Consider the following 27,280-nt stretch of genomic DNA (forward strand, 5'->3'; position numbering starts at 1 on the left):
GGGTTGTTAAAGAGTAGGGGGGGGGGGGAAAGGTGAAGGGTGTTTAATGCAGAGTAAGATGATAGCAGGATAATGTTACATCAATATAGATCATTGTTAAAGGGGTACTGCAGCCAAAATTAAAGGGGTTATCCTCCATAAGGTGATTTTAGTACATACCTGCCAGACAGTAATGGACATGCTTAGGAAGGATCTGCGCTTGTCTTTGGACTAAATGGCTATGTTGTGAGATTACCATGACACTGTGGCTAGCTTTTTGTGAACTGGTATTTCCTGTTTGAGTTTCCTTCTTTGCCTACAAATCCCATAATTCCATTTTCCTCCCCCCGCCACACATCAATCACCCCACCCATTCAAACATAAATGAGCTGCATCCATTCAAAAGACCTGTGCTTTTCAATCAGGGTGCCTACAGATGTTGCAAAAATACGATTACAGTGGTCCCTCAACATACGATGGTAATTCGTTCCAAACGAGCCATCGTTTGTCGAATCCATCGTATGTTGAGGGATTCGTGCAATGTAAAGTATAGGAAGCTGTACTCACCTGTCCCCGCCGTTCCCGATGGTGACCCCGGGCCTCCGCTGGGCTCTCCTGGTCATCTCCGGTCCTCTGCTGGGCTCACCTGGTCTTCTCCGGTCCTCCGCTGTCTTCTCCGGTCCTCCACTGTCTTCCGCAAGGCCTTACTGGGCCTGCGTAGCAACGTCATTACGCCACTGCGTCCGCAATTCCTATTGGATGACGTGCGGAGCAGCGTATTGACGTCACCAGAGAGGGCCGAGAAGACACCGGAAGACCAGCGCTGGACTCGGAGGGCACCCCGGAGCATCGTGGAGGGGTAAGTAATACTTACCGCACCACAAGGGGAACATTAAGCTGCTATCCGACAGCAGCTTAAGCATTTTGCGCTGCCGGATAGCACCTAATGCGATGGCCCCGACATAAAAAAGCATCTTATGTCGATGCTGACATCGACATGCGATGGCCTCTGAGAGGCCATCGTATGCCGATTTGATCATATGTCGGGGCCATCGTAGGTCGGGGGGTCACTGTAGTTGCAGAATGATCTTTCTCCCACCAAGCGATCGTTCCACCCATTGAAGCAGACAGGCTCCCTGTCATCAGCTGACTAGTGATGTCAGGTCTCGGCAGCATTGCAACCTGGGAAAAATCTGAGACAACAGTCATTTTGTATGCTGTTAAAAATAAATATTGAGGTAAAAATCACATAAGAATTGTGAGAAAACCATCACACACAGGTAAAGACACTATATTATGAATTACACTGACTTTACAGCCCCTGTAGCATAGTCAAATAAAAAAAATCCTGGAATATCCCTTTAACTTATCCCCTATCCACAAGATAGGAGATAAGTAGCTGATCGTGGGGCATCCGACCGGTGGGACCCCCCGTGATCTCTGGAATGGGACCCGGCTCTGAGTGAAGATTGCATGCGGTACACGGTACGCTCTCCATTGATTTCTATGGGAACTCCAAACAGACCCAAGTCAAGCACTCGGGCATCATCAGTACTTCCATAGAAATGAATGGAGAGTATGTCGTCTAGCATTAGACAACACACGCTCCTCACTGAGTGAGACGGTTTGGACCCCCTGTGATAACCTTCTTATCCCCCACCCCTTTAAATACCTCTGGGTGAGGAGGGGCAACTGTATGGGTTGACACATTGCTGAAAAAGAGAGAAAATATATTGACTTGTTAATATAGTCCTTAGCCCCATTGGTCACCGGTTGTGTGTGGTCTGATGCTGAACTAGGCAGACAAGATGTGTAGAAAATGGTGACTTGGCTGGCAAGCTTGTCTACCGCTGACTGATGTGTTTGGGGATTATGTTACATTTTTTATAAGGATTTTAAGTACTGCCATATCCTGTACTGTAAAATAAGTATAACAATACAAAAAAAAAAAAAAAAAAGATTTTTCAAAAGATTTTTAAATAAGATCACTTGCAGTTGCTTCATTTTTTTATTTTAGACGCATTAGCCCTGATAAACTATATGATCCTGACCTGCTCGTGCAAGTCTGAAACATCTGGCCCTGATGAAAACCCAACACTCCTTTAAGTGGCTCAGTTAACTTCTAATTTGAGACTAATATATTTTATGACATATATTGCAATTTATCCTTGCTTCTAGGATCCGTCTGCCCTCCACAGTGGGATGGTATAATATGTTGGCCACTGGTATCACAAAATCAGCTGGTATCTGTTCCCTGCCCAGACTACATCTACGACTTTAATCACCAAGGTAATTACAATTATCTCAGACTACTTTCAGATATATAGCTCCTGATTCCATCTAAAGTAATAAGTTGACAAGAGTTATAGGTTAAAAAAAAAACAGGACTCAAACAAATTGGTATGTGATGATTAAGGCAAAATTAAGGCAAATCTTGATCAAATCATGATCAACATTAAGGCAAATCTTGATCAAATCGTGATCAAAATTAAGACAAATCTTGAAGCCTCATCTCATTGGCCTGTTGTGGGTTGGGTTACAGATTGGGCTCCTTGTTTTAATGCCAGTTTAAGAACAGACAAAAAGCTTTAAATTAGAATCTTAGACTCCTTGTTGGCTTTTTACCTCCTTTAATTCTGTTAGGATTTGCCCATCGGAAATGTGGATCAGTGGGCACATGGCTTCAAGTGCCTGGAGCCAACAGGACCTGGGCCAATTACAGTGAGTGTGTCACCTTGGTCAGCCCAGGGGACAGCATCCAGAAAAAGGTACAGAACACTTATGAAGAAAGTACTGGATATATACACTAGATGAGTGGTCTCCAACTTGGGGGGTTTTCAGCTGTTGGGACAACCATCAGCATTCTCAGACAGGCTGGACATTGTAGTTTCCTAATAGCTAGAAAGCCACAGCTTGGAGACCATTTATGCAGATCCATGTTTTTATACTGAATCTACAGTTCATCGGAAATGCTTTTTCTCTGCAGGAGGTGTTTGAACGGCTGCGGCTGATCTATACTGTTGGATATTCTATTTCTTTGGCAACGCTCCTTATTTCTCTCGGCATCCTCTGTTACTTCAAGTAAGCTCCTTGCTGGCTGTAACAGTAGTAAATCATTTTCTATCCATTGAAATCACTTTTTTTTCTTCTACTTTTCCCATCAGAAATGGTTTGGCTAGAACTGTGGCTATGATTTCCTTCAATTGGGGGCAAAATCTTGGTTCCCACGGTTAAAAATATCCTGAACTGACAACCAACACAGGTCCTACCAGACCCTCCTCAGCTATACCCCTGTAATGTAGTTTACATTACCACCAGTATTTCTAAATCCCTAATTCTCACAGATGCCTTTTTACATGCCAAGCATCGGTCAACAAAATATATTGGTAGATCATTAATAGACATCTCAGTAATGTGTTTCATTGCTTCCATTGTCTTTTTCTGTTGTTACGGGTGATCCCCATCTTTCTTCTCCTTCAACTCTTCTGAATATAATTGTCTCCTCCAGTAAGCTGGGTCATTTGATTATATGAGCACAATAAGATAAAGTTTTAGACTGGAAGTATTAGCTTTATTTGGTCAAGGATCAAGGGCATGAGCCATACTCCCCATTCACAGTGCATGCGTGGGATTTCAACATGCTGGGAGACAAAGTGTGTGTCAATCGAAGAGGGGGCAGGTGTGACATAAAATGGGACAGGCGTTTGGGCCTTTGGGCACAGTTGAAACTCTGGGCCCCCAGTTTTTATTTACTTAATAAAGGTACCAACATCATTTATTTGCCTGTGTCGGCGGTTTCATAAGGATAAACCATGTGACATCCATGAAGATCTTGAAGAGTTTTGGGGGGCTAATATAGTTGATGCCACCCCTTGACACCTGAGATGTAATGGCCTATACAGAGATGATCTCAGGAGGGTAGTGGCCCCTGCAGTAGTGACCTTATGGATTTTGCACTCAAAATGGAACCTGCTACCTGTTTTATGTTGCCCAAAATGGGTGCAGGGAGTAAAGTCCAGGAACCATCTAGTTTGTGTTCTGTAAATATGAATTGTGTTCATATTGTTGTCTCCACTCATGTAGACGGCTGCACTGTACCCGCAATTACATCCATATCCACCTCTTCACATCCTTCATTTGCCGGGCTGGAAGCATATTTCTTAAAGATGCTGTACTGTATTCAAGAGAGGATGAAGTAATTCAAGATGAGGCAGGGGCCATTGGGGCTTCAAGAGTAACAGAGTTCCACTGGGTGAGTCTTGTAGGCATGTTATCATTACACATATACTTATATGACATTAAAGGAGATCTCTGGCAAAAATTAACGTATCCCCTTTCCACAGGATAGGGGATAAGTAGCTGATCACAGGAGGTCCAACCACTGGGGCCCCCCGCCATCAACGGGATGGGACCCGGCGCTCAGTGAGGAGCACATGCTGCAGCTGGCACACGCTCCATTCATTTCTATGCTGAAAAGACCCAAGTACAGCTCTCGGGCATCATCGGCGCTCCCATAGAAATTAATGGCGCGTGTGCCGTCTACCGGAAGACAACACGCGCTTCTCACTGAGAGCGCCGGGTCCCATCCTGGGGATCGCAGGTGGTCCCAGCAGTCAGAATCCCGCGCGATCAGCTATTTATCCTCTATCCTGTGGATAGGAGATAAGTAAATTTTCACCGGAGTTCTCCTGGGCTGACAGAGCATGCTGGGGGTTGTAGTTTTGCAACAACTGGAGAACCACAGGTTGGAGAACACTGATCTATATGATCATATCTTGACCTACATTGTATCAGCAAAGCTTTTATCCCTGAGGATGTTCTTCATCTGTCATAGGCTGGATGTAAAGTGGCTGTCACCTTGTTCCTTTATTTTCTGGCCACCAATCACTTCTGGATCCTTGTAGAAGGCCTCTACCTACACAGTCTCATCTTCATGGCGTACCTGTCTGATCGTAGCTACTTCTGGGCACTGACCATCATTGGATGGGGTGAGATTGCTTGAAGGATATCTTATTTCTGATAGATGTAGATTGTTTTCTATATATGTAAATGTTTTTTTTCTTCTTCTTCTTCCCAGGACTCCCAGCAGTATTTGTGTCTGTGTGGGCGAGCGTACGGGTGTCTCTAGCAGATACACAGTATGTACAGAGTGATTACTATTTCCTTTAATGATCCTGATATCAAGCCATTGTGATGTTGGCCACTGACATCATTCATCTGACACATTACACTAGGTCTACACTTTTACAATACCACAATTGCATGATTGCAAACATTACTACACCCAACATGATATAACTGTCAAATGATAGAAGCAGAAGTATGTGTAGCTCCCTCTGGTATGCTATCCTGAGGTTAACTGGATTGGTCTAAATCCCAAAAGACCTAATATTCTGGAGGATGATATAACTATCGCAGATTATAAGTGACATTTCCAACAAAGGGTTGAATATAAGTCACATCTAACCTAACTGCAACATGTCTGCATTTTTATAGTGGCTACTGGAAGACAAAAATCATACAATGACCATAATATAGTCAAGTAGAAGACAAATCACACAATTCTATAAATGTTGTACAATATCCAAAATCACTGTGTTGCCCTGGTATTATACACTGCTCAAAAAAATAAAGGGAACACCAAGATAACACGTCCTAGATCTGAATGAATGAACTAATTGTATTAAACACTTTCGTCTTTACATAGTTGAATGTACTGACAACAAAATCACACAAAAATGATCAATGGAAATCAAATTTATCAACCCATGGAGGTCTGGATATGGAGTCACACTCAAAATCAAAGTGGAAAACCACACTACAGGCTGATCCAACTTTATGTAATGTCCTTAAAACAAGTCAAAATGAGGCTCAGTAGTGTGTGTGACCTCCACGTGCCTGTATGACCTCCCTACAATGCCTGGGCATGCTCCTGATGGGGTGGCGGATGGTCTCCTGAGGGATGTCCTCCCAGACCTGCTGACACACTCCAGCCACATGAGGTCTAGCATTGTCTTGCATTAGGAGGAACCCAGGGCCAACCGCACCAGCATATGGTCTCACAAGAGGTCTGAGGATCTCATGCTGGAGGATGTTGCAGGAAGCCGAATGTTTTAGAACAGACAACAGGTGGAAAATATAGGCAATTAGCAAGACACCCCCAATAAAGGAGTGGTTCTGCAGGTGGTGAACACAGATCACTTCTCAGTTCCTGTGCTTCCTGGCTGATGTTGTTTTGGTCACTCTAGTAGTAGCATGAGTCGGAGTCTACAAACCACACAAGTGGCTCAGGTAGTGCAGCTCATCCAGGATGGCACATCAATGCAAGTTGTGTCAAGAAGGTTTGCTGTGTCTGTCAAGGTAGTGTCCAGAGCATAGAGGTGCTACCAAGAGACAGGCCAGTACATCAGGAGACGTGGAGGAGGCCAACAACCCAGAAGCAGGACCGCTACCTTTGTGCAAGGAGTAGCAGGAGGAGCAGTGCCAGAGCCCTGCAAAATGACCTCCAGCAGGCCACAAATGTGCATGTGTCCACTCAAACAGTCAGAAACAGACTCCATGAGGGTGGTGTGGGGGCCCGACACCGTGCAGGACGTTTGGCATTTGCCAGAGAACACCAAGATTGGCAAATTCGTCACTGACGCCCTGTGCTCCTCTTTGAGGGCCGCACAGCCCTCCATGTGCTTGCCAGAGGTAGCCTGACTGCCATTGTCACGATGCCGGCTGGCAGGTAGTGGTTCCTCTGTGCCAGAGAGGGATTGGCGAGGACCGCGCTAGTGGACCGGTTCTAAGCCACTACAGGTTTTCACCAGAGCCCGCCGCAAAGCGGGATGGTCCTGCTGCGGCGGTAGTGACCAGGTCGTATCCACTAGCAACGGCTCACCTCTCTGGCTGCTGAAGATGCTGAAGATAGGCGCGGTACAAGGGAGTAGGCAGAAGCAAGGTCGGACGTAGCAGAAGGTCGGGGGCAGGCGGCAAGGATCGTAGTCAGGGGCAACGGCAGGAGGTCAGGAACACGGACTAGGAACAGACAAGGGAACGCTTTCACTAGGCACTAAGGCAACAAGATCCGGCAAGGGAGTGCAGGGGAAGTGAGGTAATATAGGGAAGTGCACAGGTGATCACACTAATTGGTAATTGGGAAGATTGGGCCAGGCACCAACATTGGTGCACTGGCCCTTTAAATCGCAGAGACCCGGCGCGCGCGCGCCCTAGGGAGCGGAGCCGCGCGCGCCGGGACAGGACCGACGGAGAGCGAGTCAGGTACGGGGACCGGGGTGCGCATCGCGAGCGGGCGCCACCCGCATCGCGAATCGCATCCCGGCTGGAGGCGGTACCGCAGCGCACCCGGTCAGTGGATCTGACCGGGGCGCTGCAGCAACGAGAATGAGGCGAGCGCTCCGGGGAAGAACGGGGACCCGGAGCGCTCGGCGTAACAGTACCCCCCCCCTTGGGTCTCCCCCTCTTCTTGGGGCCAAAGAACCTGAGGAAAAAAAAACTTAATTTTTCCGAGATGAGGTCCGATGCACATTAGGAGGGGTTCTGTGCGGAAACGCACGAGACAGTCCAATCTTTTATTGTTAAAACAATAGATGTAGAGGGGTCTGGCGAGACTGGTCACAGGGACGTAGAACCTGTTGATAAGAGAGGCCAAAAAAATTTTTCCTGCAGATCCGGAATCCAAGAAGACCATGGTAGAGAAGGAGAAGGTAGAGGCAGATATCCGCACAGGCACAGTAAGGCGTGGAGAAGCAGAGTTGACATCAAGAACTGTGTCACCTTTGTGCGGAGTCAGCGTACGTCTTTCCAGGCGGGGAGGACGGGTAGGACAATCCTTCAGGAAGTGTTCGGTACCGGCATAGTACAGGCAAAGATTCTCCATGCGGCGTCGTGTCCTCTCTTGAGGTGTCAAGCGAGACCGGTCAACTTGCATAGCCTCCGCGGCGGGAAGCACAGGAACGGATTGCAGAGGACCAGAGGAGAGAGGAGCCGGGGAGAAAAAACGCTTCGTGAGAACAAAGTCCATATCCAGGCGGAGCTCCAGACGCCATCCGGAAGAACGCATGTCAATGCGAGTGGCAAGATGAATGAGTTCATGTAGGTCAGCAGGAGTCTCTCGTGCGGCCAGAACATCTTTAATGTTGCTGGATAGGCCTTTTTTAAAGGTCGCGCAGAGAACCTCACTATTCCAGGACAACTCGTAAGCAAGAGCACGGAACTGAATGGCGTACTCGCCAACGGAAGAAACACCCTGGGCCAGGTTCAGCAGGGCAATCTCGGCAGAAGAAGCTCGGGCAGGCTCCTCGAAGACACCACGGACCTCAGCGAAGAAGGACTGGACTGTGGCTGTGGCAGAATCATTGCGGTCCCCATCAAATTTGTCCGGCAGGGACAAGCAGGGGTTAAGAACGGCCGGTTGCTGCGGAGGAGTTGCAGGAGCCGGCGGAGGAGATAGTTGTTGCAGCTGTAGCTGTGACTGAAGTTGCTGTATCTGCGGCAGCAGCTGCTGTATCTGTGACTGATGACGCTGTGTCTCGGAGATCAAGTATGCCAGCTGTTGATCTCGTTGGGCGATCTTTACGCCAAATTTGTCCGGCAGGGACAAGCAGGGGTTAGGAACGGCCGGTTGCTGCGGAGGAGTTGCAGGAGCCGGCGGAGGAGATGGTAGTTGCAGCTGTAGCTGTGATTGAAGTTGCTGTATCTGCGGCTGCAGCTGCTGTATCTGTGACTGAAGACGCAGTGCCTCGGAGGTCAAGTATGCCAGCTGTTGATCTCGTTGGGCGATCTTTAGGGCTAGCTGGGCGACCAGTGTAGGATCTTCAGCGGGATCCATGGCCGGATCTACTGTCACGATGCCGGCTGGCAGGTAGTGGTTCCTCTGTGCCAGAGAGGGATTGGCGAGGACCGCGCTAGTGGACCGGTTCTAAGCCACTACAGGTTTTCACCAGAGCCCGCCGCAAAGCGGGATGGTCCTGCTGCGGCGGTAGTGACCAGGTCGTATCCACTAGCAACGGCTCACCTCTCTGGCTGCTGAAGATGCTGAAGATAGGCGCGGTACAAGGGAGTAGGCAGAAGCAAGGTCGGACGTAGCAGAAGGTCGGGGGCAGGCGGCAAGGATCGTAGTCAGGGGCAACGGCAGGAGGTCAGGAACACGGACTAGGAACAGACAAGGGAACGCTTTCACTAGGCACTAAGGCAACAAGATCCGGCAAGGGAGTGCAGGGGAAGTGAGGTAATATAGGGAAGTGCACAGGTGATCACACTAATTGGTAATTGGGAAGATTGGGCCAGGCACCAACATTGGTGCACTGGCCCTTTAAATCGCAGAGACCCGGCGCGCGCGCGCCCTAGGGAGCGGAGCCGCGCGCGCCGGGACAGGACCGACGGAGAGCGAGTCAGGTACGGGGACCGGGGTGCGCATCGCGAGCGGGCGCCACCCGCATCGCGAATCGCATCCCGGCTGGAGGCGGTACCGCAGCGCACCCGGTCAGTGGATCTGACCGGGGCGCTGCAGCAACGAGAATGAGGCGAGCGCTCCGGGGAAGAACGGGGACCCGGAGCGCTCGGCGTAACAGCCATTAGGTACCGAGATGAGATCCTCAGACCTCTTGTGAGACCATATGCTGGTGCGTTTGGCCCTGGGTTCCTCCTAATGCAAGACAATGCTAGACCTCATGTGGCTGGAGTGTGTCAGCAGTTCCTGTAAGAGGAAGGTATTGATGCTATGGACTGGCCCGCCCGTTCCCCAGACCTGAATCTAATTGAGCACATCTGGGACATCATGTCTCGCTCTATCCACCAACACCACGTTGCACCACAGACTGTCCAGGAGTTGGCGGATGCTTTAGTCCAGGTCTGGGAGGACATCCCTCAGGAGACCATCCGCCACCTCATCAGGAGCATGCCCAGGAGTTGTAGGAAGGTCATACGGGCACGTGGAGGCCACACACACTACTGAGCCTCATTTTGACTTGTTTTAAGGACATTACATTAAACTTGGATCAGCCTGTAGTGTGGTTTTCCACTTTGATTTTGAGTGTGACTCCATATCCAGACCTCCATGGGTTGATAAATTTGATTTCCATTGATAATTTTTGTGTGATTTTGTTGTCAGCACATTAGACTATGTAAAGACGAAAGTATTTCATACGATTCATTCATTCAGATCTAGGATGTGTTATCTTAGTGTTCCCTTTATTTTTTTGAGCAGTGTAGAGTGGAACACAAATTACATCAATGCATAATATAAATTATAAAGAACCCACTAAAGTAGGTATTGGAGACGAAGGCTAATGTGCCAAAATGTGCATTGGAGTGGCGCCATGCTGGTTCCTGCTGTATACTCTCCTGTTGTACTTTAGTTGGTATTGGATAATTTATATTATGCACTGATGTAATTTGTGTTCCATTCAATTATGCTTAGTGGCACTTAATTCTATTGTGCACTGACCCCTACTGATGTTATGTATCGTGCCATTTGCTGTCCCTTATGCACTAGTATATGCTTATGTAATTGTTACCCACAGACAACCATCCATTATCCAAGCAGGTGTGTCGGTGATGTCGCTGTATTTAGAATGCTGTTTCTTCCTTTTTTTAATAGTGTTATTTTAATGCATACCAATAAAATTATGAATTTTTATAGCTATCCCAGTGACTCCATTATTCTTCTTGTTTTGGATCATATAAAATGCTATTGCAAAGGACAGGTACACTTTAACATAACGAAATGCGAAAAAAGTGAAAGGGTCTGAAGACTTTCTGAATGCACTGTGGTTTGCCCATGCTGGTTTATACCAACTGGAAATTAAGTGTTATCGTCATTTTCTTTCGTTGAATTTAGGTGCTGGGACCTCAGTGCTGGTCATATGAAGTGGATATATCAGACGCCAATTCTGGCAGCCACATTGGTACGTTGAATATCAGTCCTTCATATAGACTACTTTCACATTGTAGCTTTCTATGGGTAACAATATTCCGGACCCATCAGACCAGTCAAACTTACTGACGTAAACATGAAGAATGCCCGGGATTACAAGGCTTCATCACTATATCTTACCTGATTAAATAAGACCTCACAAGAATACATGTATTACTCACATGACAAAAATGTTTCTCGTCCTAGGTCAATTTCATCTTATTCCTGAACATCGTCAGGGTTCTGGCCTCCAAACTATGGGAAACCAACACAGGAAAGTTAGACCCTCGACAGCAATATGGGTGGGTATCTGCAAAATGGAAAGCATATTCTTCCAGAGTCTTCACAGATGTATCATAGATCTATAGATTTCAATTATATGAGATTTGAACACGGTGGCATCCCCCCCCCCCCCCCCATAAAATTGCCACTCTTTATTAAGGGTTGTGTCATTGCAGCTCAGCTCCAATCAAGTCTATGCAATACTAGACTTAGCCTACATACAAGAGTGGCACTGGTTTCTGGAACAGAATAGCCATGCTTTCTAGTTTTGCACAAATCCTGGAAACATAATAAAATCTTTGCATATCTTCATACAGGAAACTCCTCAAGTCGACACTAGTCCTGATGCCTCTCTTTGGTGTGCATTATGTCATTTTCATGGCAATTCCTTATACAGAGGTGACGGGGATGCTATGGCAGATACAGATGCATTACGAGATGTTTTTTAACTCTTCTCAGGTAACTTTTTGCATTGTCAATATGGTACTTCTATGGAATGGTAAAAGTGATATTCAGATGAACCTTTTGGAGTGGGGTGTTGAGTATACAGATAAATATAATCATAGAATTCAAACATTTTGTTATAATGGAAAGTTTATATGGTAAAGAGTAATTAGCTCCCCTATATAGTGACTTGTGCCAAATGTGTATCGTGTGCAGAATGTGTACCGTGTGCAGAATGTGTACCGTGTGCAGAATGTGTACCGTGTGCAGAATGTGTACCGTGTGCAGAATGTGTACCGTGTGCAGAATGTGTACCGTGTGCAGAATGTGTACCGTGTGCAGAATGTGTACCGTGTGCAGAATGTGTACCGTGTGCAGAATGAGTACAGAACCGTGTGCAGAATGTGAATCGTGTGCAAAACAATGTGCATCGTGTGCAGAATGTGTACCGTGTGCAGAATGTGTACCGTGTGCAGAATGTGTACCATGTGCAGAATGTGTACCGTGTGCAGAATGTGTACCGTGTGCAGAATGTGTACCGTGTGCAGAATGTGTACCGTGTGCAGAATGTGTACCGTGTGCAGAATGTGTACCGTGTGCAGAATGTGTACCGTGTGCAGAATGTGTAACGTGTGCAGAATGTGTATCGTGTGCAGAATGTGTACCGTGTGCAGAATGTGTACCGTGTGCAGAATGTGTACCGTGTGCAGAATGTGTATCGTGTGCAGAATGTGTACCGTGTGCAGAATGTGTAACGTGTGCACAATGTGTATCGTGTGCAGAATGTGTATCGTGTGCAGAATCTGTATCGTGTGCAAAATGTGTACAGAACCATGTGCAAAATGTGTACAGAACCGTGTGCAGAATGTGTATTGTATGCAGAATGTGTATCGTGTGCTGAATGTGTACTGTGTGCAGAATGTGTAACGTGTGCAGAATGTGTACCGTGTGCAGAATATGTATCGTGTGCAGAATATGTATCGTGTGCAGAATGTGTACCGTGTGCAGAATGTGTACCGTGTGCAGAATGTGTATCGTGTGCAGAATGTGTACCGTGTGCAGAATGTGTACCGTGTGCAGAATGTGTACCGTGTGCAGAATGTGTAACGTGTGCAGAATGTGTACCGTGTGCAGAATGTGTAAAGTGTGCAGAATGTGTATCGCGTGCAGAATGTGTACCGCGTGCAGAATCTGTATCGTGTGCAGAATGTGTACAGTGTGCAGAATGTGTACAGTGTGCAGAATGTGTACAGTGTGCAGAATGTGTACCGTGTGCAGAATGTGCATCGTGTGCAGAATGTGCATCGTGTGCAGAATGTGTACATTGTGCAGAATGTGTAGTGTGCAGAATGTGTACAGTGTGCAGAATGTGTACCGTGTGCAGAATGTGTACCGTGTGCAGAATGTGTAGTGCGCATAATTAGTACCGTATGCAGAATCTGTATCGTGTGCAGAATTTGTACCGTGTGCAGAATGTGTACAGTGTGCAGAATGTCATTGGCACAGTCAAATAGGGCAGGGGCGGTAGAGCCCCATATCCCCCAGCACTTTTCCAGATCATCACACAGCTCCCCCAAACAAAAATGGCAGACCCGGTGCGATCCCAACGGATCCACTTAGGGCTGTCCGGGACTCAACCACCATTCCCATTTGTCCTGGTCCTCCTCTCAGTCCAGGCGTGTGCGGCAACAACGTAATCCAATACCAGCAATTTCCCCCGTAGTCTGTGGGAAGGAGGCTAGCTTCCGAACCCCTCCCAAACAAAGACTCCATGCTTTGGCAATCAGAGGGGCAGGGGCCCGACTGCCTCCTCACCCAGTTGTAATATCTGCCACTGGGGAGCAGAACGGACTGTGCTATCCCCTGTACTGTATAAAATCCCATCCCTTCCCCAATATCGCGCCACACCCCTACCCCTTAATTCCCTGGTTGAACTTGATGGACATATGTCTTTTTTCGACCGTACTAACTATGTAACTATGTAACTATGTAACTATGTACTGTTCCACAACCGCTGAGGATCCGGACCAACTGCCTGGGATCCCGACTGGACCGGTGCAGGGATCACGGTCTCCTGTGTAGCTGCAGAGCTGCCAGTGTCTGATGCTGGACAGAGTGTAGAACTCAGCCCTGATGTCGGCGCTTTTGCCGGGGTGTCCTGACCGAGTGTTGCGGTCAGGCTTGCAATCCATTTTGCAATCCAGCGGTCTCGTCTGTGCAGGTTTCCTCCGCTGTACAGAGGAAGAACAGACATGTGAGGAGCGGTCAGAGCTCAGAGGTTCTAATTAAAATACACATCCTCTAACACGTTTCAGGCCTATACAGACTTTATTTCTAGCATTACTTCTATACAGTGCAATAAACTTCCAATCACTTAAAATGTATTTTTCTTCCAGGGATTCTTTGTGGCCATTATCTACTGTTTCTGCAATGGAGAGGTAATAAAGCATTGCCACAATAATATGTAATGTAGGAACTAATTCATCCATTAGCAGCTTCACATTGGCGCCTGTTATATACATCTGAGCTACAATCCTGTTAAGCATACAAAGAAGGAGGCAAGCTTCCTCTCTAGTGCCACCTATATATCTTGTTGAATATGAGAATGGATTCCATCATAGCAATGTATGCACTTTTACTTAAAGGTGTTAACCAGGAAAAAAACTTTTTTTTTTAATATATATATATATATATATATATATATATATATATATATATATATATCTCAACTGGCTCCAGAAAGTTAAACAGATTTGTAAATGACTTCTATTAAAAAATCTTAATCCTTTCAGTACTTATGAGCTTCTGAAGTTAAGGTTGTTCTTTTCTGTCTAAGTGCTCTCTGCTGATGACATGTGTCTCGGGAACCGCCCAGTTTAGAAGCAAATCCCCATAGCAAACCTCTTCTAAACTGGGCGGTTCCCGAGACACGTGTCATCAGAGAGCACTTAGACAGAAAAGAACAACCTTAACTTCAGAAGCCCATAAGTACTGAAAGGATTAAGAATTTTTAATAGAAGTAATTTACAAATCTAAATAAAAGGTAAATTGGGGCTCAAGGTCTTGAACAAATGGCCATAGGATATAGTTTAATATATAGACAACTATTTATTAATATATATAAATAAAAAACTAGTGGAGATAGGTGTACCACAGGGCCCTTGTGATGACACCACTCCAACAAGTGTAACAATAAAATGATATAACAAATAATAAAATGTTAAAAATGTGACCACTATAGGAAGGTAGATAAATTCATCTACCGTATATACTCGAGTATAAGCCGACCCGATGATAAGCTGAGACCCCTAATTTCAACCCAAAATCCCAGGAAAAGTTATTGACTCGAGTATAAGCCTAGGGTGGGAAATACATCATCCCCCCCTGTCATCATCCAGACCCGTCATTAACATCCTCATCATCATCACCGCCTGTCATCATCCAGACCCTCATCATCATCACCTGTCATCATCCCCTTGTTATCATCCCACACATTCCCCCTTCATCACCCCCTTGTCATCATCCCCACCCCCCTTCATCATCCCCTTGTCATCATCCCCACCCCCCTTCATCATCCCCTTGTCATCATCCCCACCCCCCTTCATCATCCCCTTGTAATCATCCCACACACCCCCCTTCATCATCCCCTTGTCATCATCCCCACCCCCCTTCATCATCCTCTTGTCATCATCCCACACCCCCCCTTCATCATCCTCTTCTCATCATCCGCCCTCAGTGGTCTTCAACCTGCGGACCTCCAGAGGTTTCAAAACTACAACTCCCAGCAAGCCCGGGCAGCCATCGGCTGTCCGGGCTTGCTGGGAGTTGTAGTTTTGAAACCTCCGGAGGTCCGCAGGTTGAAGACCACTGCGGCCTTCGACATCATCCAGCCCCCTCTCACCCCTTTTAGTTCTGTACAGTACTCACCTCCGCTCGGCGCTGGTCCGGTCCTGCAGGACTGTCCGGTGAGGAGGTGGTCCCGTGGGATAGTGGTTCCGGGCTGCTATCTTCACCGGTGGCGCCTTTTCTCCGCGCTTCCGGCCCGGAATAGAGGCGTTGCCTTGACAATGACGCAGAAGTACGTTGGCAATGAACGCACCTCTGCGTCGTCGTCAAGGCAACGTGACTATTCTGGGGCCCGGCCCGAAGCGCTTAGAAGAGGCCTCCCCGGTGAAGATAGCAGCCCGGAACCACTATCCCACCGGACCACCTCCTCTCCGGACAGTCCTGCAGCACCGGACCAGCGCCGAGCGGAGGTGAGTACTGTACAGAACTAAAGGGGGGTGAGAGGGGGCTGGATGATGTCGAAGGCCGCAGTGGTCTTCAACCTGCGGACCTCTGGAGGTTTCAAAACTACAACTCCCAGCAAGCCCGGACAGCCGATGGCTGCCCGGGCTTGCTGGGAGTTGTAGTTTTGAAACCTCTGGAGGTCCGCAGGTTGAAGACCACTGCGGGTGGAGAGTCCACTCGAGTATAAGCCGAGCGGGGTGTTTTCAGCACGAAAAATCGTGCTGAAAAACTCGGCTTATACTCGAGTATATACGCTCGTTTTTTTCTTTCTGATTGGCGCAAACTGTACAAATTGCAACTCAATGGCTGTAACCAGTAGCAACCATATATGAAAAAGTCAGCCGGCAGTAGTAAATCTTAATAGGTTCCCTCAGTCCTTAATCAACGATAGATATAGAAAAGGATATAGAAAAAGCTGGCCAGCATAAATATTTCGTTTCAACACATACTTTGAGTTCAAGTCTCTAGCGCAGTCAATTTGTAACAAGTTGTACAGATTTATACTGCTGCAGCAAATAAGATCTTTGATGATTGTCAACTATGCAAGAGATACTGGCAGTTATGACAGGTAATTTTGTATCTCACCACTCCCGGGTATGTTGGGTTGCGATCACCTCTGCGATCCCTTCTAAGATGCAGTCCTCGCAGTAAGTTGTATATATATCAGTGACGGTAGATGCCGGGTCGCGGACCTGCAGCGCCTGCAAGTGGCGTCAAGATAGCGGTCCTGCAGCTCCTACGCCTGGATAGTAGTAGGTGGCGGTGGTCGCCAGATGGTGAATCCGCAGCGCTGCCGCCAGCAGGTAAGTGGCATTGCTGGTAGCGTCCTCGTGGCAGCGAGGCGCGCGTAGAGATAGTAGGTTGATTGACAGGTATCTCCGCTACTGTCTGGTTGCTTAGAAATGGAATGTAACTATATTGATTCCACATGAAAGTGGTCTCAGTGGTCACAGGGGGACGCTGGACGCGTTTCAGGACTGTCTCAGTCCTTTCTTCAGCAGCTATGTATATCAAATATAGGTACTAAGTGTCGGAATATATACCTATAGCTCCTCCTCTACCGTTCTATGACGTCAGATCCAGAGTAAACATTGTAGTATTTAGTAAATTTATCAATGGAATTTGTCAATGGAATTGTTAGAGACTATACAGCATCAGTCACAGACATTAAAATTGGTGTGTGTATATATATATATATATATATATATATATATATATATATATATATATATAAAAAGCTAAATCATCGGTAGTTGCAGTATCTTGTAATACCTTTTTTATTGGACTAACAAGATTTTGTAGAGACAAGCTTTCGGGATTCCTCCCTTTATCAAGTCATAAGCATTTCTGAGCTCACAAGGAGAAAACACAGGTTCTATCTCACAAAATATGCAGGGGTTAATACAACATATGTGGAGAATGGACATTAAGTTGGGCCATAAATTGTATAGCTATAGGACGATAGATACAGATAAGGATGAGGAGGGGGGGGGGCTGGAAAGCAGAGGTGAGAATAGTGGTTACGCTGGACAGACAATTTTACTATAGAGCCATAGACTGAAGATAAGACTAGACAGGGGAGGGGGAGCAGGGGTGTGATGGTGTTAGAGCAGGGAGAGAGTAGAGAGTTTAGCAAAGGTTATAGGAAATTTTGATAATGGGATAAGAAGCTTAAATCCACATTAAGTCCTCTGTTCTTGGAGTCATAAAGAACTATCATTTTGGCTTCAAATGTCTTTCTTTCCTGGGTGTTCTTGAAGTTTCCTTTCAGGATCTTGATTTTGAGGTCCTGTAGGGAGTGACCTGTTTGAGTGAAGTGGTGTCCAACTGGGGTGCAATAGTCCTTTTCTCTATGGTTGTTGATGGACGATCTGTGGAGGTTCATCCTTTTATTGAGTGGCTGACTGACCTTTTATTGAGTCAGCCACTCAATAAAAGGATGAACCTCCACAGATCGTCCATCAACAACCATAGAGAAAAGGACTATTGCACCCCAGTTGGACACCACTTCACTCAAACAGGTCACTCCCTACAGGACCTCAAAATCAAGATCCTGAAAGGAAACTTCAAGAACACCCAGGAAAGAAAGACATTTGAAGCCAAAATGATAGTTCTTTATGACTCCAAGAACAGAGGACTTAATGTGGATTTAAGCTTCTTATCTCATTATAAAAATGTCCTATAACCTTTGCTAAACTGTCTTCCCTCTCCCTGCTCTAACACCATTACACCCCTGCTCCCCCTCCCCTGTCTAGTCTTATCTTCAGTCTATGGCTCTATAGTAAAATTGTCTGTCCAGCGTAACCACTATTCTCACCTCTGCTCTCCAGCCCCCCCCCCCCCTCCTCATCCTTATCTGTATCTATCGTCCTATAGCTATACAATTTATGGCCCAACTTAATGTCCATTCTCCACTAATGTTGTTTTAACCCCTGCATATTTTGTGAGATAGAACGTGTGTTTTCTCCTTGTGAGCTCAGAAATGCTTATGACTTGATAAAGGGAGGAATCCCGAAAGCTTGTCTCTACAAAATCTTGTTAGTCCAATAAAAAAGGTATTACAAGATACTGCAACTACAGATGATTTTGCTTTTTGCATCACTGGACTAATACGGCTACTCCTAACTAATCTATATATATATATATATATATATATATATAAATCAAGGATATCAGATGAGGTTATGTTTTTTACATGAAATATAGATAACAATGAAATATAAAAACTATATAAATTATATAAACTATATTAAGTTGTGGTTGTGATAGTGTGTAAATATTAATATATAAATAAATTCTGGTTGTGATTGTATAAATATCAATATATAAACAAATCTACCTAATAGGGAATGTTATAGCATAAAAATTCAACTTTATACGTATTAGAATAAGAGGTTAAAGGTTATTTATGTGAGCATACAAATTATATTAAAGAAGTCTATGAACTTTCATACAGGTCATGATTATGTATAAATAACGAATACCCTCTATGTATATATGGCCCCACATGTACTCCTGAACCAATACAATAATGTGAAGAATATATTGGTATCAGAATATGAACTATAAATATTAAAAAATTTAAAACCTTAAAAATCCAAAGTGATGGTATGAGGGATGATGAAAAGGAGAGAGCCCGATAAAGGGTCCATCGGGGTGCTGATAAACACCTATCTCCACTAGTTTTTTATTTATATATATTAATAAATAGTTGTCTATATATTAAACTATATCCTATGGCCATTTGTTCAAGACCTTGAGCCCCAATTTACCTTTTATTCACATTTAACTAATTTCATCACCCTGGGTATAGGTGATACAATTGGGTAGCCCAGGTCGTATGGTTATTTGATTGACAAGAGCCTCTCCAAACCCACATTGTAATTTACAAATCTGTTTAACTTTCTGGAGCCAGTTGATATCTATATAAAAATTTTTTTTTTCCTGGAATACCCCTTTAAGCCCTTCATCCATGTTCTGATAGCTGAGGAGACTGTATTACAGCTGCAAGACCTGGAACCCTCTGCGTTCAAAGGGAACCTGTCATCACTTTCATGCAGCCTGAACCATGAACCATCAGGCCATCCCCAGTGGTACCAGCCTTGAGTGATAAATCTCTCCCTGTATGAGTATAGAAATGAAATATATTTGAATTAATGAAAGCCTATTAATAAAAAAGGCTTCTTGGGCATCACAGATTTTTTTGCAGGGTATTCCCACCTCAACGCATGTAGTTAAACTTGTGGGTCATGTCAAGTTAAATGTTTTTGCAAGCATATACCATATATACTCAAGTATAAGCCGAGTTATTCAGCACAATTTTTCGTGCTGAAAACGCCCCCCTCGGGTTATACTTGAGTGAACAAAAAAAACGTTTCTGGCTTAGCTGTGAGGGGATGGTCCGGGCCGTCCATCTCCGCCTGTCAATCCCTTCTCAGTGGTCTTCAACCTGCAGACCTCAGATGTTGCAAAACTACAACTCCCAGCATGCCCGGACAGCCGATGATAGCTGTCACGCCCCCTCCCGTAGGCTTGCATTGAGGGGCGGAGGCGTGACATCACACGCCGCCGGCCCAGTGGTCACCTGTAATCAATCCCGAAGCAAACACGCTCCAGGGACTTATTACAAAAGGGGTGCCGCGTGCATGATCCCAGGGGTCCCCAGCGGCAGGACTCCTGCGATCAGGCATCTTATCCCTTATCCTTTGGATAGGGGAAAAGATGTGTAAGCACCGGAGAACCCCATTAAAGGAATACTCCACTGCTCAGCGTTTGGAACAAACTGTTCCGAATGCTGTAGCCGACAACAGGAGCTCGTGACGTCATAGCCCCGCCCCCTCAATGCAAGTCTATGGGAGGGGGCGTGACAGGTGCAGCTATGACGTCACGAGCTCCTCGCGCCGGCTCCAGCGTTCGGAACAGTTTGTTCCAAACGCAGAGCAGTGGAGTACCCCATTAACTTCCTCCCAGTGATAAGCAACCGCAGGGAGTTGGGAGCTGCCAAATCCCCACGCTGATCAGCTGAGACACGCCGCCGCACTGAAGCCGCTGCTGCACAGGACCGGGACATCCCTAAGCTGCCCTGCCTGTCAGCTGCCTTGCCCACTCTCATCAGTTGGGACACGGGACCTGCCGCAGCCCCACACTGAAGCCCCCGCTGCACAGGATCGGGACATCCCTATGGTACCTGGGGCAGATGAGTAGGGGTGGCCATTTTTATTAACTTCAATAAGCCACACCTACCACTATGGCTTATTTTCAGGGGTATGGCTTATATTGATCAAAGACGTGGAACTCCTGGCATGTCTTATTTTCAGGGAAACATGGTATTTGTTGTTATTTCCAGTCTGACCACAGTGCTCTCTGCTGACACCTCTGTCCATGTCAGGAACTGTCCAGAGCAGGATAGGTTTGCTATCGGGATTTGATCCTGCTCTGAACAGTTCCTGACATGGACAGAGGAGTCAGCAGAGAGCACTGTGGTCAGACGGAAAAGAACAACTCGACTTCCTTTGTAGAATACAGCAGCTGATAAGTACTGGAAGGCTTAAGATTTAATAGAAGTCATTTCAAATCTATTTAACTTTCTGGAGCCAGTTAAAAATTTTCCACTGGAGTACTCCTTTAATTAATTGTATAATTAAGTAGGTCAGCCTACAAAGCTACCTAAAAGACAGTAAATAGGCATGTTTTTTTCTTCTGTTTTCCTACAGGCTTAGTAGTGCAGGCATTAGAGATGCACGAAGTTACAGTAATTCGATTCGTCACGAACCTCGCGGCTTGGTGGTTGCGGACTTTAGCCTGCAAAAATTAGTTCAGCTTTCAGGTCATCCGGTGGGCTGGAAAAGGTGGATACAGTCCTAGGAGACTCTCCTTATCCAGCCCACCAGAGCACCTGAAAGCTGAACTAATTTTTGAAGGCTAAAGTCATCAACCGCCGAGCCGCGAGGTTCGTGACGAATCGAATTACTGTAACTTTGCTCATCTCTAGCAGGCATACTAAAGTTCTCCTTTGGTTCAGCTTTGGGGTCATTATCATGTTGAAATACTGCCCTTTGGCCCAGTTTTAGAAGGGAGGGCTTCATGCTATGCTTCAGTATGTGACAGTACATGTTGGCAGCAGTATGGTCCTGCCCACTGTGTTGGAGATAAGTTTCAGGGTTTTAGCAAACTTGTGATAGCATTGGCCATCTTTAAGTACAGCAACAATTCTTTTTTTAAAGGGGTACTCCGCCCCTAGACATCCTATCCAAAGGATAGGGGATAAGATGTCAGGCTGCTGGGGAGCCCCGGGATCTCCGCTGCGGCACTGTGCTATCATTACAGCACAGAGCGAGTTCGCTCTGCACGTAATGACGCGCAATACAGGGGCCGGAGCATCGTTACGTCACGGCTCCGCCCATCGTGACATCACAGCCCGCCCCTTTCAATACAAGTCTATGGAAGGGGGCGCGGCGGTCGTCACGCCCCCTGCTATAGACTTGCATTAAGGGGACGGGCCGTGATGTCATGAGGGGCGGAGCCATGACGTCACGCGGCTCTGTCCCCTGTATCGCCCGTCATTACACACAGAGCGAACTCGCTCTGTGCTGTAATGATAGCGCAGTGCCACAGCTGGGATCCCGGGCTCCCCAGCAGCGGGACCGCGGCGATCTGACATCTTATCCCCTATCCTTTGGATAGGGGATAAGATGTCTAGGGGCGGAGTACCCCTTTAAGATCCTCAGAGTTCTTTGCCATGAGGTGCCATGTTGATCTTACAGTGACCAGTAATAGAGAGTGTGAGAGCAATAATACCAAACTTATGACACATGCTCTCCATTCACACCTGAGACCTTGTTACAATAAAGGGCCACATGACACTGGGGATGGAAAATGGCTAATTGGGGCCAACTTTAACATTTTAACTTGTCCAAGCGTATTCACTTTTGTTGGGGTGTACTTTTATTGCCAAAGTATAGACATTAATGGCTGGGTGTTGAGATATTTTGAGGGTACAGCAACATTAAGCACGGTTATACAGGCTGTGCACTCACTACTAGCAGAGGGTCATTTCTTCATTATTATAAAGGATCTAATAAAATATTTACAAAAATGTGAAGAAGTACAGTGAGTGCACCCCTAAGTAGCTACTAGACATGAAGCTGCCTTCTGAGTTTCTTACAGATTATCTGTTGGACATGCTTAGGCTCAACTCTAAGAACATGACTTTAAACACCTTAGTGGTTATTTGGTTTCGTCGGCCATCATACCCGAATCTCTAAACGTGAAGAAAGGTGTTGATTTTCCACAAGTGTCTAGAAAACCGCAGTTTCTGCCTTTTCAGAGGCAATCCTGGCAATCCCCTCCATGAAGGCCGTTCAGACAGTGTGGTAGAGTACAATGCTCCAAGAATCATAAAGGTACAATATCTTTGGCCTTCAAGATGAAGCCCTGTCCGTGTCCTAAGGACCCTTATTTAATGATCCCAGAAGTCCAAGTCCAAAAGGTATGCACAAAATTGGGTTGCGCCTTGCCCACATGAGTAGAGACAGACTCTACCTTCAAGTCAATCTCTATCAATCATGACTGCCTTTCTGGGCACATCCTCTTGGGCCAGGGCTCCCATCTGACCCCTCCAGACCTACATTATTTAGGTGTGAAACCAGAACCCTTGGGGCCTGGACATGATCATAAACGTATCCCCATTGAAAATATGGGATCTTCGGTGGTGGCTTCTCTCAAATTCTGCTGACCCCTGATGCACCCAGTTTCAAGTGGGGAGCTCACCTTGGCACCTGTTGGATTCAGGGGAAGGTCATGTTTTACTCATATTGAAAAGAGTTGCGAGCAGTTCATTTGGCTCTTACCCACTTCCAGCCACTTGTCCATCACAACAAAGTCCTAGTTCAGTCAGACAACTTCCCAACTATGTACTACATAAACAAGAAAGGAGGGACCAGATCTGGGTAAGTTTCAGAAGAATGTAGTCTCCTTATGAACTGGGCAGAGAAACAACATAGATATTTGGGCAGTTCCTTCAGATGGATATACGAAAGTGTTCCAGAAAGTGGTGAGGAAATTTGGATTTCCAATGATGGATCCAATGATGGATGCAATGGCAACCAGGGAGAACAGACACAAAGAGTCCTTCTGTTCAACCTCCAGACAGAAGCAACCACTCTTGCTAAAACCCAGACCAGCTCCAAGCGCAGTTTTCTTTCATTTTCATTCTGCTCAGCTAAAGTGACCAGACCATAGACTTGCAGCAGGGCTCTGTGCACTTTTAAAACAAGCAGGGCTCTGTGCACTTAAGACAAGTGGGGCTCTGTGCACTTAAGACAAGCGGGGCCCTGCTGTGCACAGAGCCCCGCTTGTCTTAAGTGCACAGAGCCCCACTTGTCTTAAGTGCACAGAGCCCCACTTGTTTTAAAAGTGCACAGAGCCCTGCTGCAAGTCTATGGTCTGATCACTTTAGCTGAGCAGAATGGAAATTAAAGAAAACCGTGCTTGGAGCTGGTCTGGGTTTTAGCAAGAGTGGTTGCTTCTGTCTGGAGGTTGAACAGAAGGACTCTTCTTGTCTGTTCTCCCTGGTTGCCATTGCATCCATCATTGGATCCATCATTGGAAATCCAAATCTCCTCACCACTTTCTGGAACATTTTCGGATATACATCTGATGGAACTGTGCACTGAGGACAAGCAGGGCTCTGTGCACTGAAGACAAGCGGGGCTCTGTGCACTGACGACAAGCGGGGCTCTGTGCACTGACGACAAGCGGGGCTCTGTGCACTGAGGATAAGCGGGGCTCTGTGCACTGAGGACAAGCGGGGCTCTGTGCACTGAGGACAAGCAGGGCCCTGCTTGTCCTGCTCTCACTTCCTGTATTTGGTCTCCTCACAGAGACACACAGGTAATTGCCGCAGGGACAGCATTTTTTTCACCCAAAAATATACAAATTTTTTTTAACCAATGTATATTACAAATATACATATAATGGTATTATCTACATTATTAAAAAAAGTTTTTGTTAACGACCGGTACACTAAGTAAAATGAGCTCACCACAGAATCTTACTGTGTCAAAAGTCTAAATTACTTGACTCCCAAGGGTTAATAGACACTGAATAAAGCTCGCATTGTAAATTTTCTGTGTGTTTAATGCACAGGTAGCAGGTAACTTCTGATTTTGTTTCAATATATTGAATATGAATAATGGACCAACATTATTAATCTTACAAATAAAATTAATACACATATTTGGTATCAGCGTGAAAATATCTGACTGTTTTCCTTTAAAGGGGTACTCCGCTGAAACACTTTTTTCTTTTAAATCAACTGGTGGCAGAAAGTTAAACATATTTGTAAATTACTTCTATTAAAAAATCTTAATCCTTCCTGTACTTATTAGAAATTCTTTTCTTTTTGGAATGCTCTCTTCTCTGATGACATCACGACCACAGTTCTCTCTGCTGACATTATAACGCTTTATTTATTGTTGTCCTTAGTGGGATTTGAACCCAAGTCCCTAGCACTGCAAGGCAGCAGTGCTAACCACTGAGCCACCATGCTGCCCTTAGCATACAACTGCTATGCATGGTTGCTAAAATGGACAGAGATGTCAGCAGAGAGCACTGTGCTCGGGATGTCATCAGTGTTCCAAAAAGCAAGGAATTTCCTCTGTAGCATTCAGCAGCTAATAAGTACTGGAAGGATTAAGATTTTTTAATAGAAGTAATTTACAAATATGTTTAACTTTCTGCCACCAGTTGATTTAAAAGAAAAAAGCTTTTCACCGGAGTACCCCTTTAAGCACCTTAAATTTATCTGAAAAATTAATTATAATGGTGGCGATTCCCTAAATTCACTATAGACTGAAGTATTATGTTAACATACAGGTTTTGTGTTCAATGCATATGTTCTGTTGTTTCTCAAGGTGCAGGCAGAAGTACGGAAGTTCTGGCTCCGTCGGAGCTTATCTCTGGATCTCAAGCACAAGTCCCGCCTGACAAGTACAGGAGGCAGTTGTCACTATGGAGGGGTTTTGTCCCATACCACAAACAGCGTCTGTCTAAGTATGGCAGCCAGAAGCAAGCACATACCGGCAACAGTGCAGTCTGCCTCCTACCTGCCGGGATACTTCTCAAGTATATCCCCTTCTGACAACAACCCACTGCAAGGGGGTACTGAACAGACTTGTGGACTATCCCAGGTATACATTCAATAATTGTGTTGTGCCTATAAAGAGAGGGTGGCACCTAAAGTTTTATGACCAAGAAGATCTTATGGAAGGCAAGGTGCTCTTATCAATGTTATTGTACTGAATGTTGCTTTTTGCATCTCTTAGATTTCAGTATGGACAGGGTTTTGATTTAGGGCTCTTCCAATATCCGGGCTTCGGCATTTGAGAAGGACAAAATAAAACACAAATTGACTTTTAAATTAAAGGGAATATCCCAAGATTAAATGTCATTGCCTATCCAACAGATTGAGAACAACTAGCTAAACCATCAATGATGGTAAAAACAAACGAACTGTCCCCCCGACTAAATGGAGTGCATACTCAGCCACTGCTCCATTCACTGTCTATAGGACTCTAGAACAAGGCCAACACTAAATAGAGTGGCGAATGTGCATGAGTGCTGCAGCTCCATTTACTTAGTGGCAATTGACCTCTATTCTTGAGGTTTGTGGCGATCCCAGAGGTCAGATCACACAGACCAACTAGTTATATCCTATCTTGTGGAGAGGGAATAACTTTAAATCTTAGGATAAATTCCTTAAAGGGGTACTCCGCCCCTAGACATGTTATCCCCTATCCAAATGCCTGGTCACTGGGGACCCAGCTACTGGGACCCCCTGCAATCTCTGTGCCGGCGATGCAGCGTTACAGCCACGGAAGCCCATCCGACATGTAGCAGAGTTTGCTCTGTGCAATGGATGACTGGGGTGCCACAGCAAAGGGTGCAGGGGGGGGTTGGGGCAGTGGCCGGAACCCCGTGATCAGATATGTTATCCCCTAACTTTGGATAGGGGATAACATGTCTAGTGGCGGAGTACCCCTTTAACTAGTCTTCACCTAATGCAACCATGTCGAAGATAGCAAAAAATTTATAAATACATGTATGTAATGTTTCTACAAGGTTTCCACTCAGTATTTTTTGGGCTGGGAACAGGTGAAATTGACCAAAAACTAAATAATTGTGAAAAATAAGGACCAAAAACTGAGTGGGAACATAGCCTTAGGCTGCCTTCTGTTGGGCTACACTAGCAAAAATGGATAACTCATTATCTGATTTAGACAACCTACTATAAAATAGGGTGAAGGAGTTTTGTGATAATAGGGGGGACTGCAGACTGCTTTCCATAAGTGTGACCGGATGTCACAGCTACAAGTCAATAACGTGGATCTGGAGGGACAAAAACGGCAGAGCTTCCTCATGGAACAAGTATCGTCTGATACATAATATGTGTGTCGAGCAGATGGTGTGTAGTGAGTGTAGTTATACCACTCACCTTGCTTAGTTGTGTATAATGACACAACTGCAATTGCGCTTAGACAGTCAGATAGGTGATGCAGCCTCCTGGTTCCGGGTCTTGGAATGCTCCAGGCCGGTCAGTGGAATGGTAGGTTTAGGGATAAAAATACCAGGTTATTGGCGCAGACCACCAGCGATGGATAACAGTTTCTTCAAAAAGGAATTTTTATTGCCAAAGAAAACAATGCGTTTCAGAGCTTTGGAGCTCCTTGGCAGCCATGCTTACCTGATGAAGGAGCTCCAAAGCTCTGAAACGCATTGTTTTCTTTGGCAATAAAAATTCCTTTTTGAAGAAACTGTTATCCATCGCTGGTGGTCTGCGCCAATAACCTGGTATTTTTATCCCTAAAC

At 45.8% G+C, this 27,280-nt stretch overlaps 1 protein-coding gene across 2 annotated transcripts in view; it reads left to right on the forward strand.

Annotated features, from left to right (window-relative positions):
* Window positions 1–27,043, forward strand: part of LOC130296739 (parathyroid hormone/parathyroid hormone-related peptide receptor-like) — a 64,969-nt gene extending 37,926 nt beyond the window's left edge. For both annotated transcript variants that reach the window (XM_056548606.1, XM_056548605.1), the window contains exons 3-13: window positions 2,158–2,268; window positions 2,623–2,747; window positions 2,966–3,060; window positions 4,063–4,231; window positions 4,814–4,967; window positions 5,057–5,117; window positions 10,823–10,889; window positions 11,105–11,199; window positions 11,497–11,638; window positions 14,020–14,061; window positions 25,327–27,043. In XM_056548606.1, the coding sequence (XP_056404581.1) occupies window positions 2,158–2,268; window positions 2,623–2,747; window positions 2,966–3,060; window positions 4,063–4,231; window positions 4,814–4,967; window positions 5,057–5,117; window positions 10,823–10,889; window positions 11,105–11,199; window positions 11,497–11,638; window positions 14,020–14,061; window positions 25,327–25,617 (1,352 nt within the window). In that variant the 3' untranslated portion in view covers window positions 25,618–27,043. The remainder of the gene's footprint in view (window positions 1–2,157; window positions 2,269–2,622; window positions 2,748–2,965; window positions 3,061–4,062; window positions 4,232–4,813; window positions 4,968–5,056; window positions 5,118–10,822; window positions 10,890–11,104; window positions 11,200–11,496; window positions 11,639–14,019; window positions 14,062–25,326) is intronic.
* Window positions 27,044–27,280: the final 237 nt, after the last annotated feature.

The sequence above is a fragment of the Hyla sarda genome, chromosome 12 (assembly GCF_029499605.1).
Source record: "Hyla sarda isolate aHylSar1 chromosome 12, aHylSar1.hap1, whole genome shotgun sequence".
Taxonomy (NCBI): Eukaryota; Metazoa; Chordata; class Amphibia; order Anura; family Hylidae; genus Hyla; species Hyla sarda.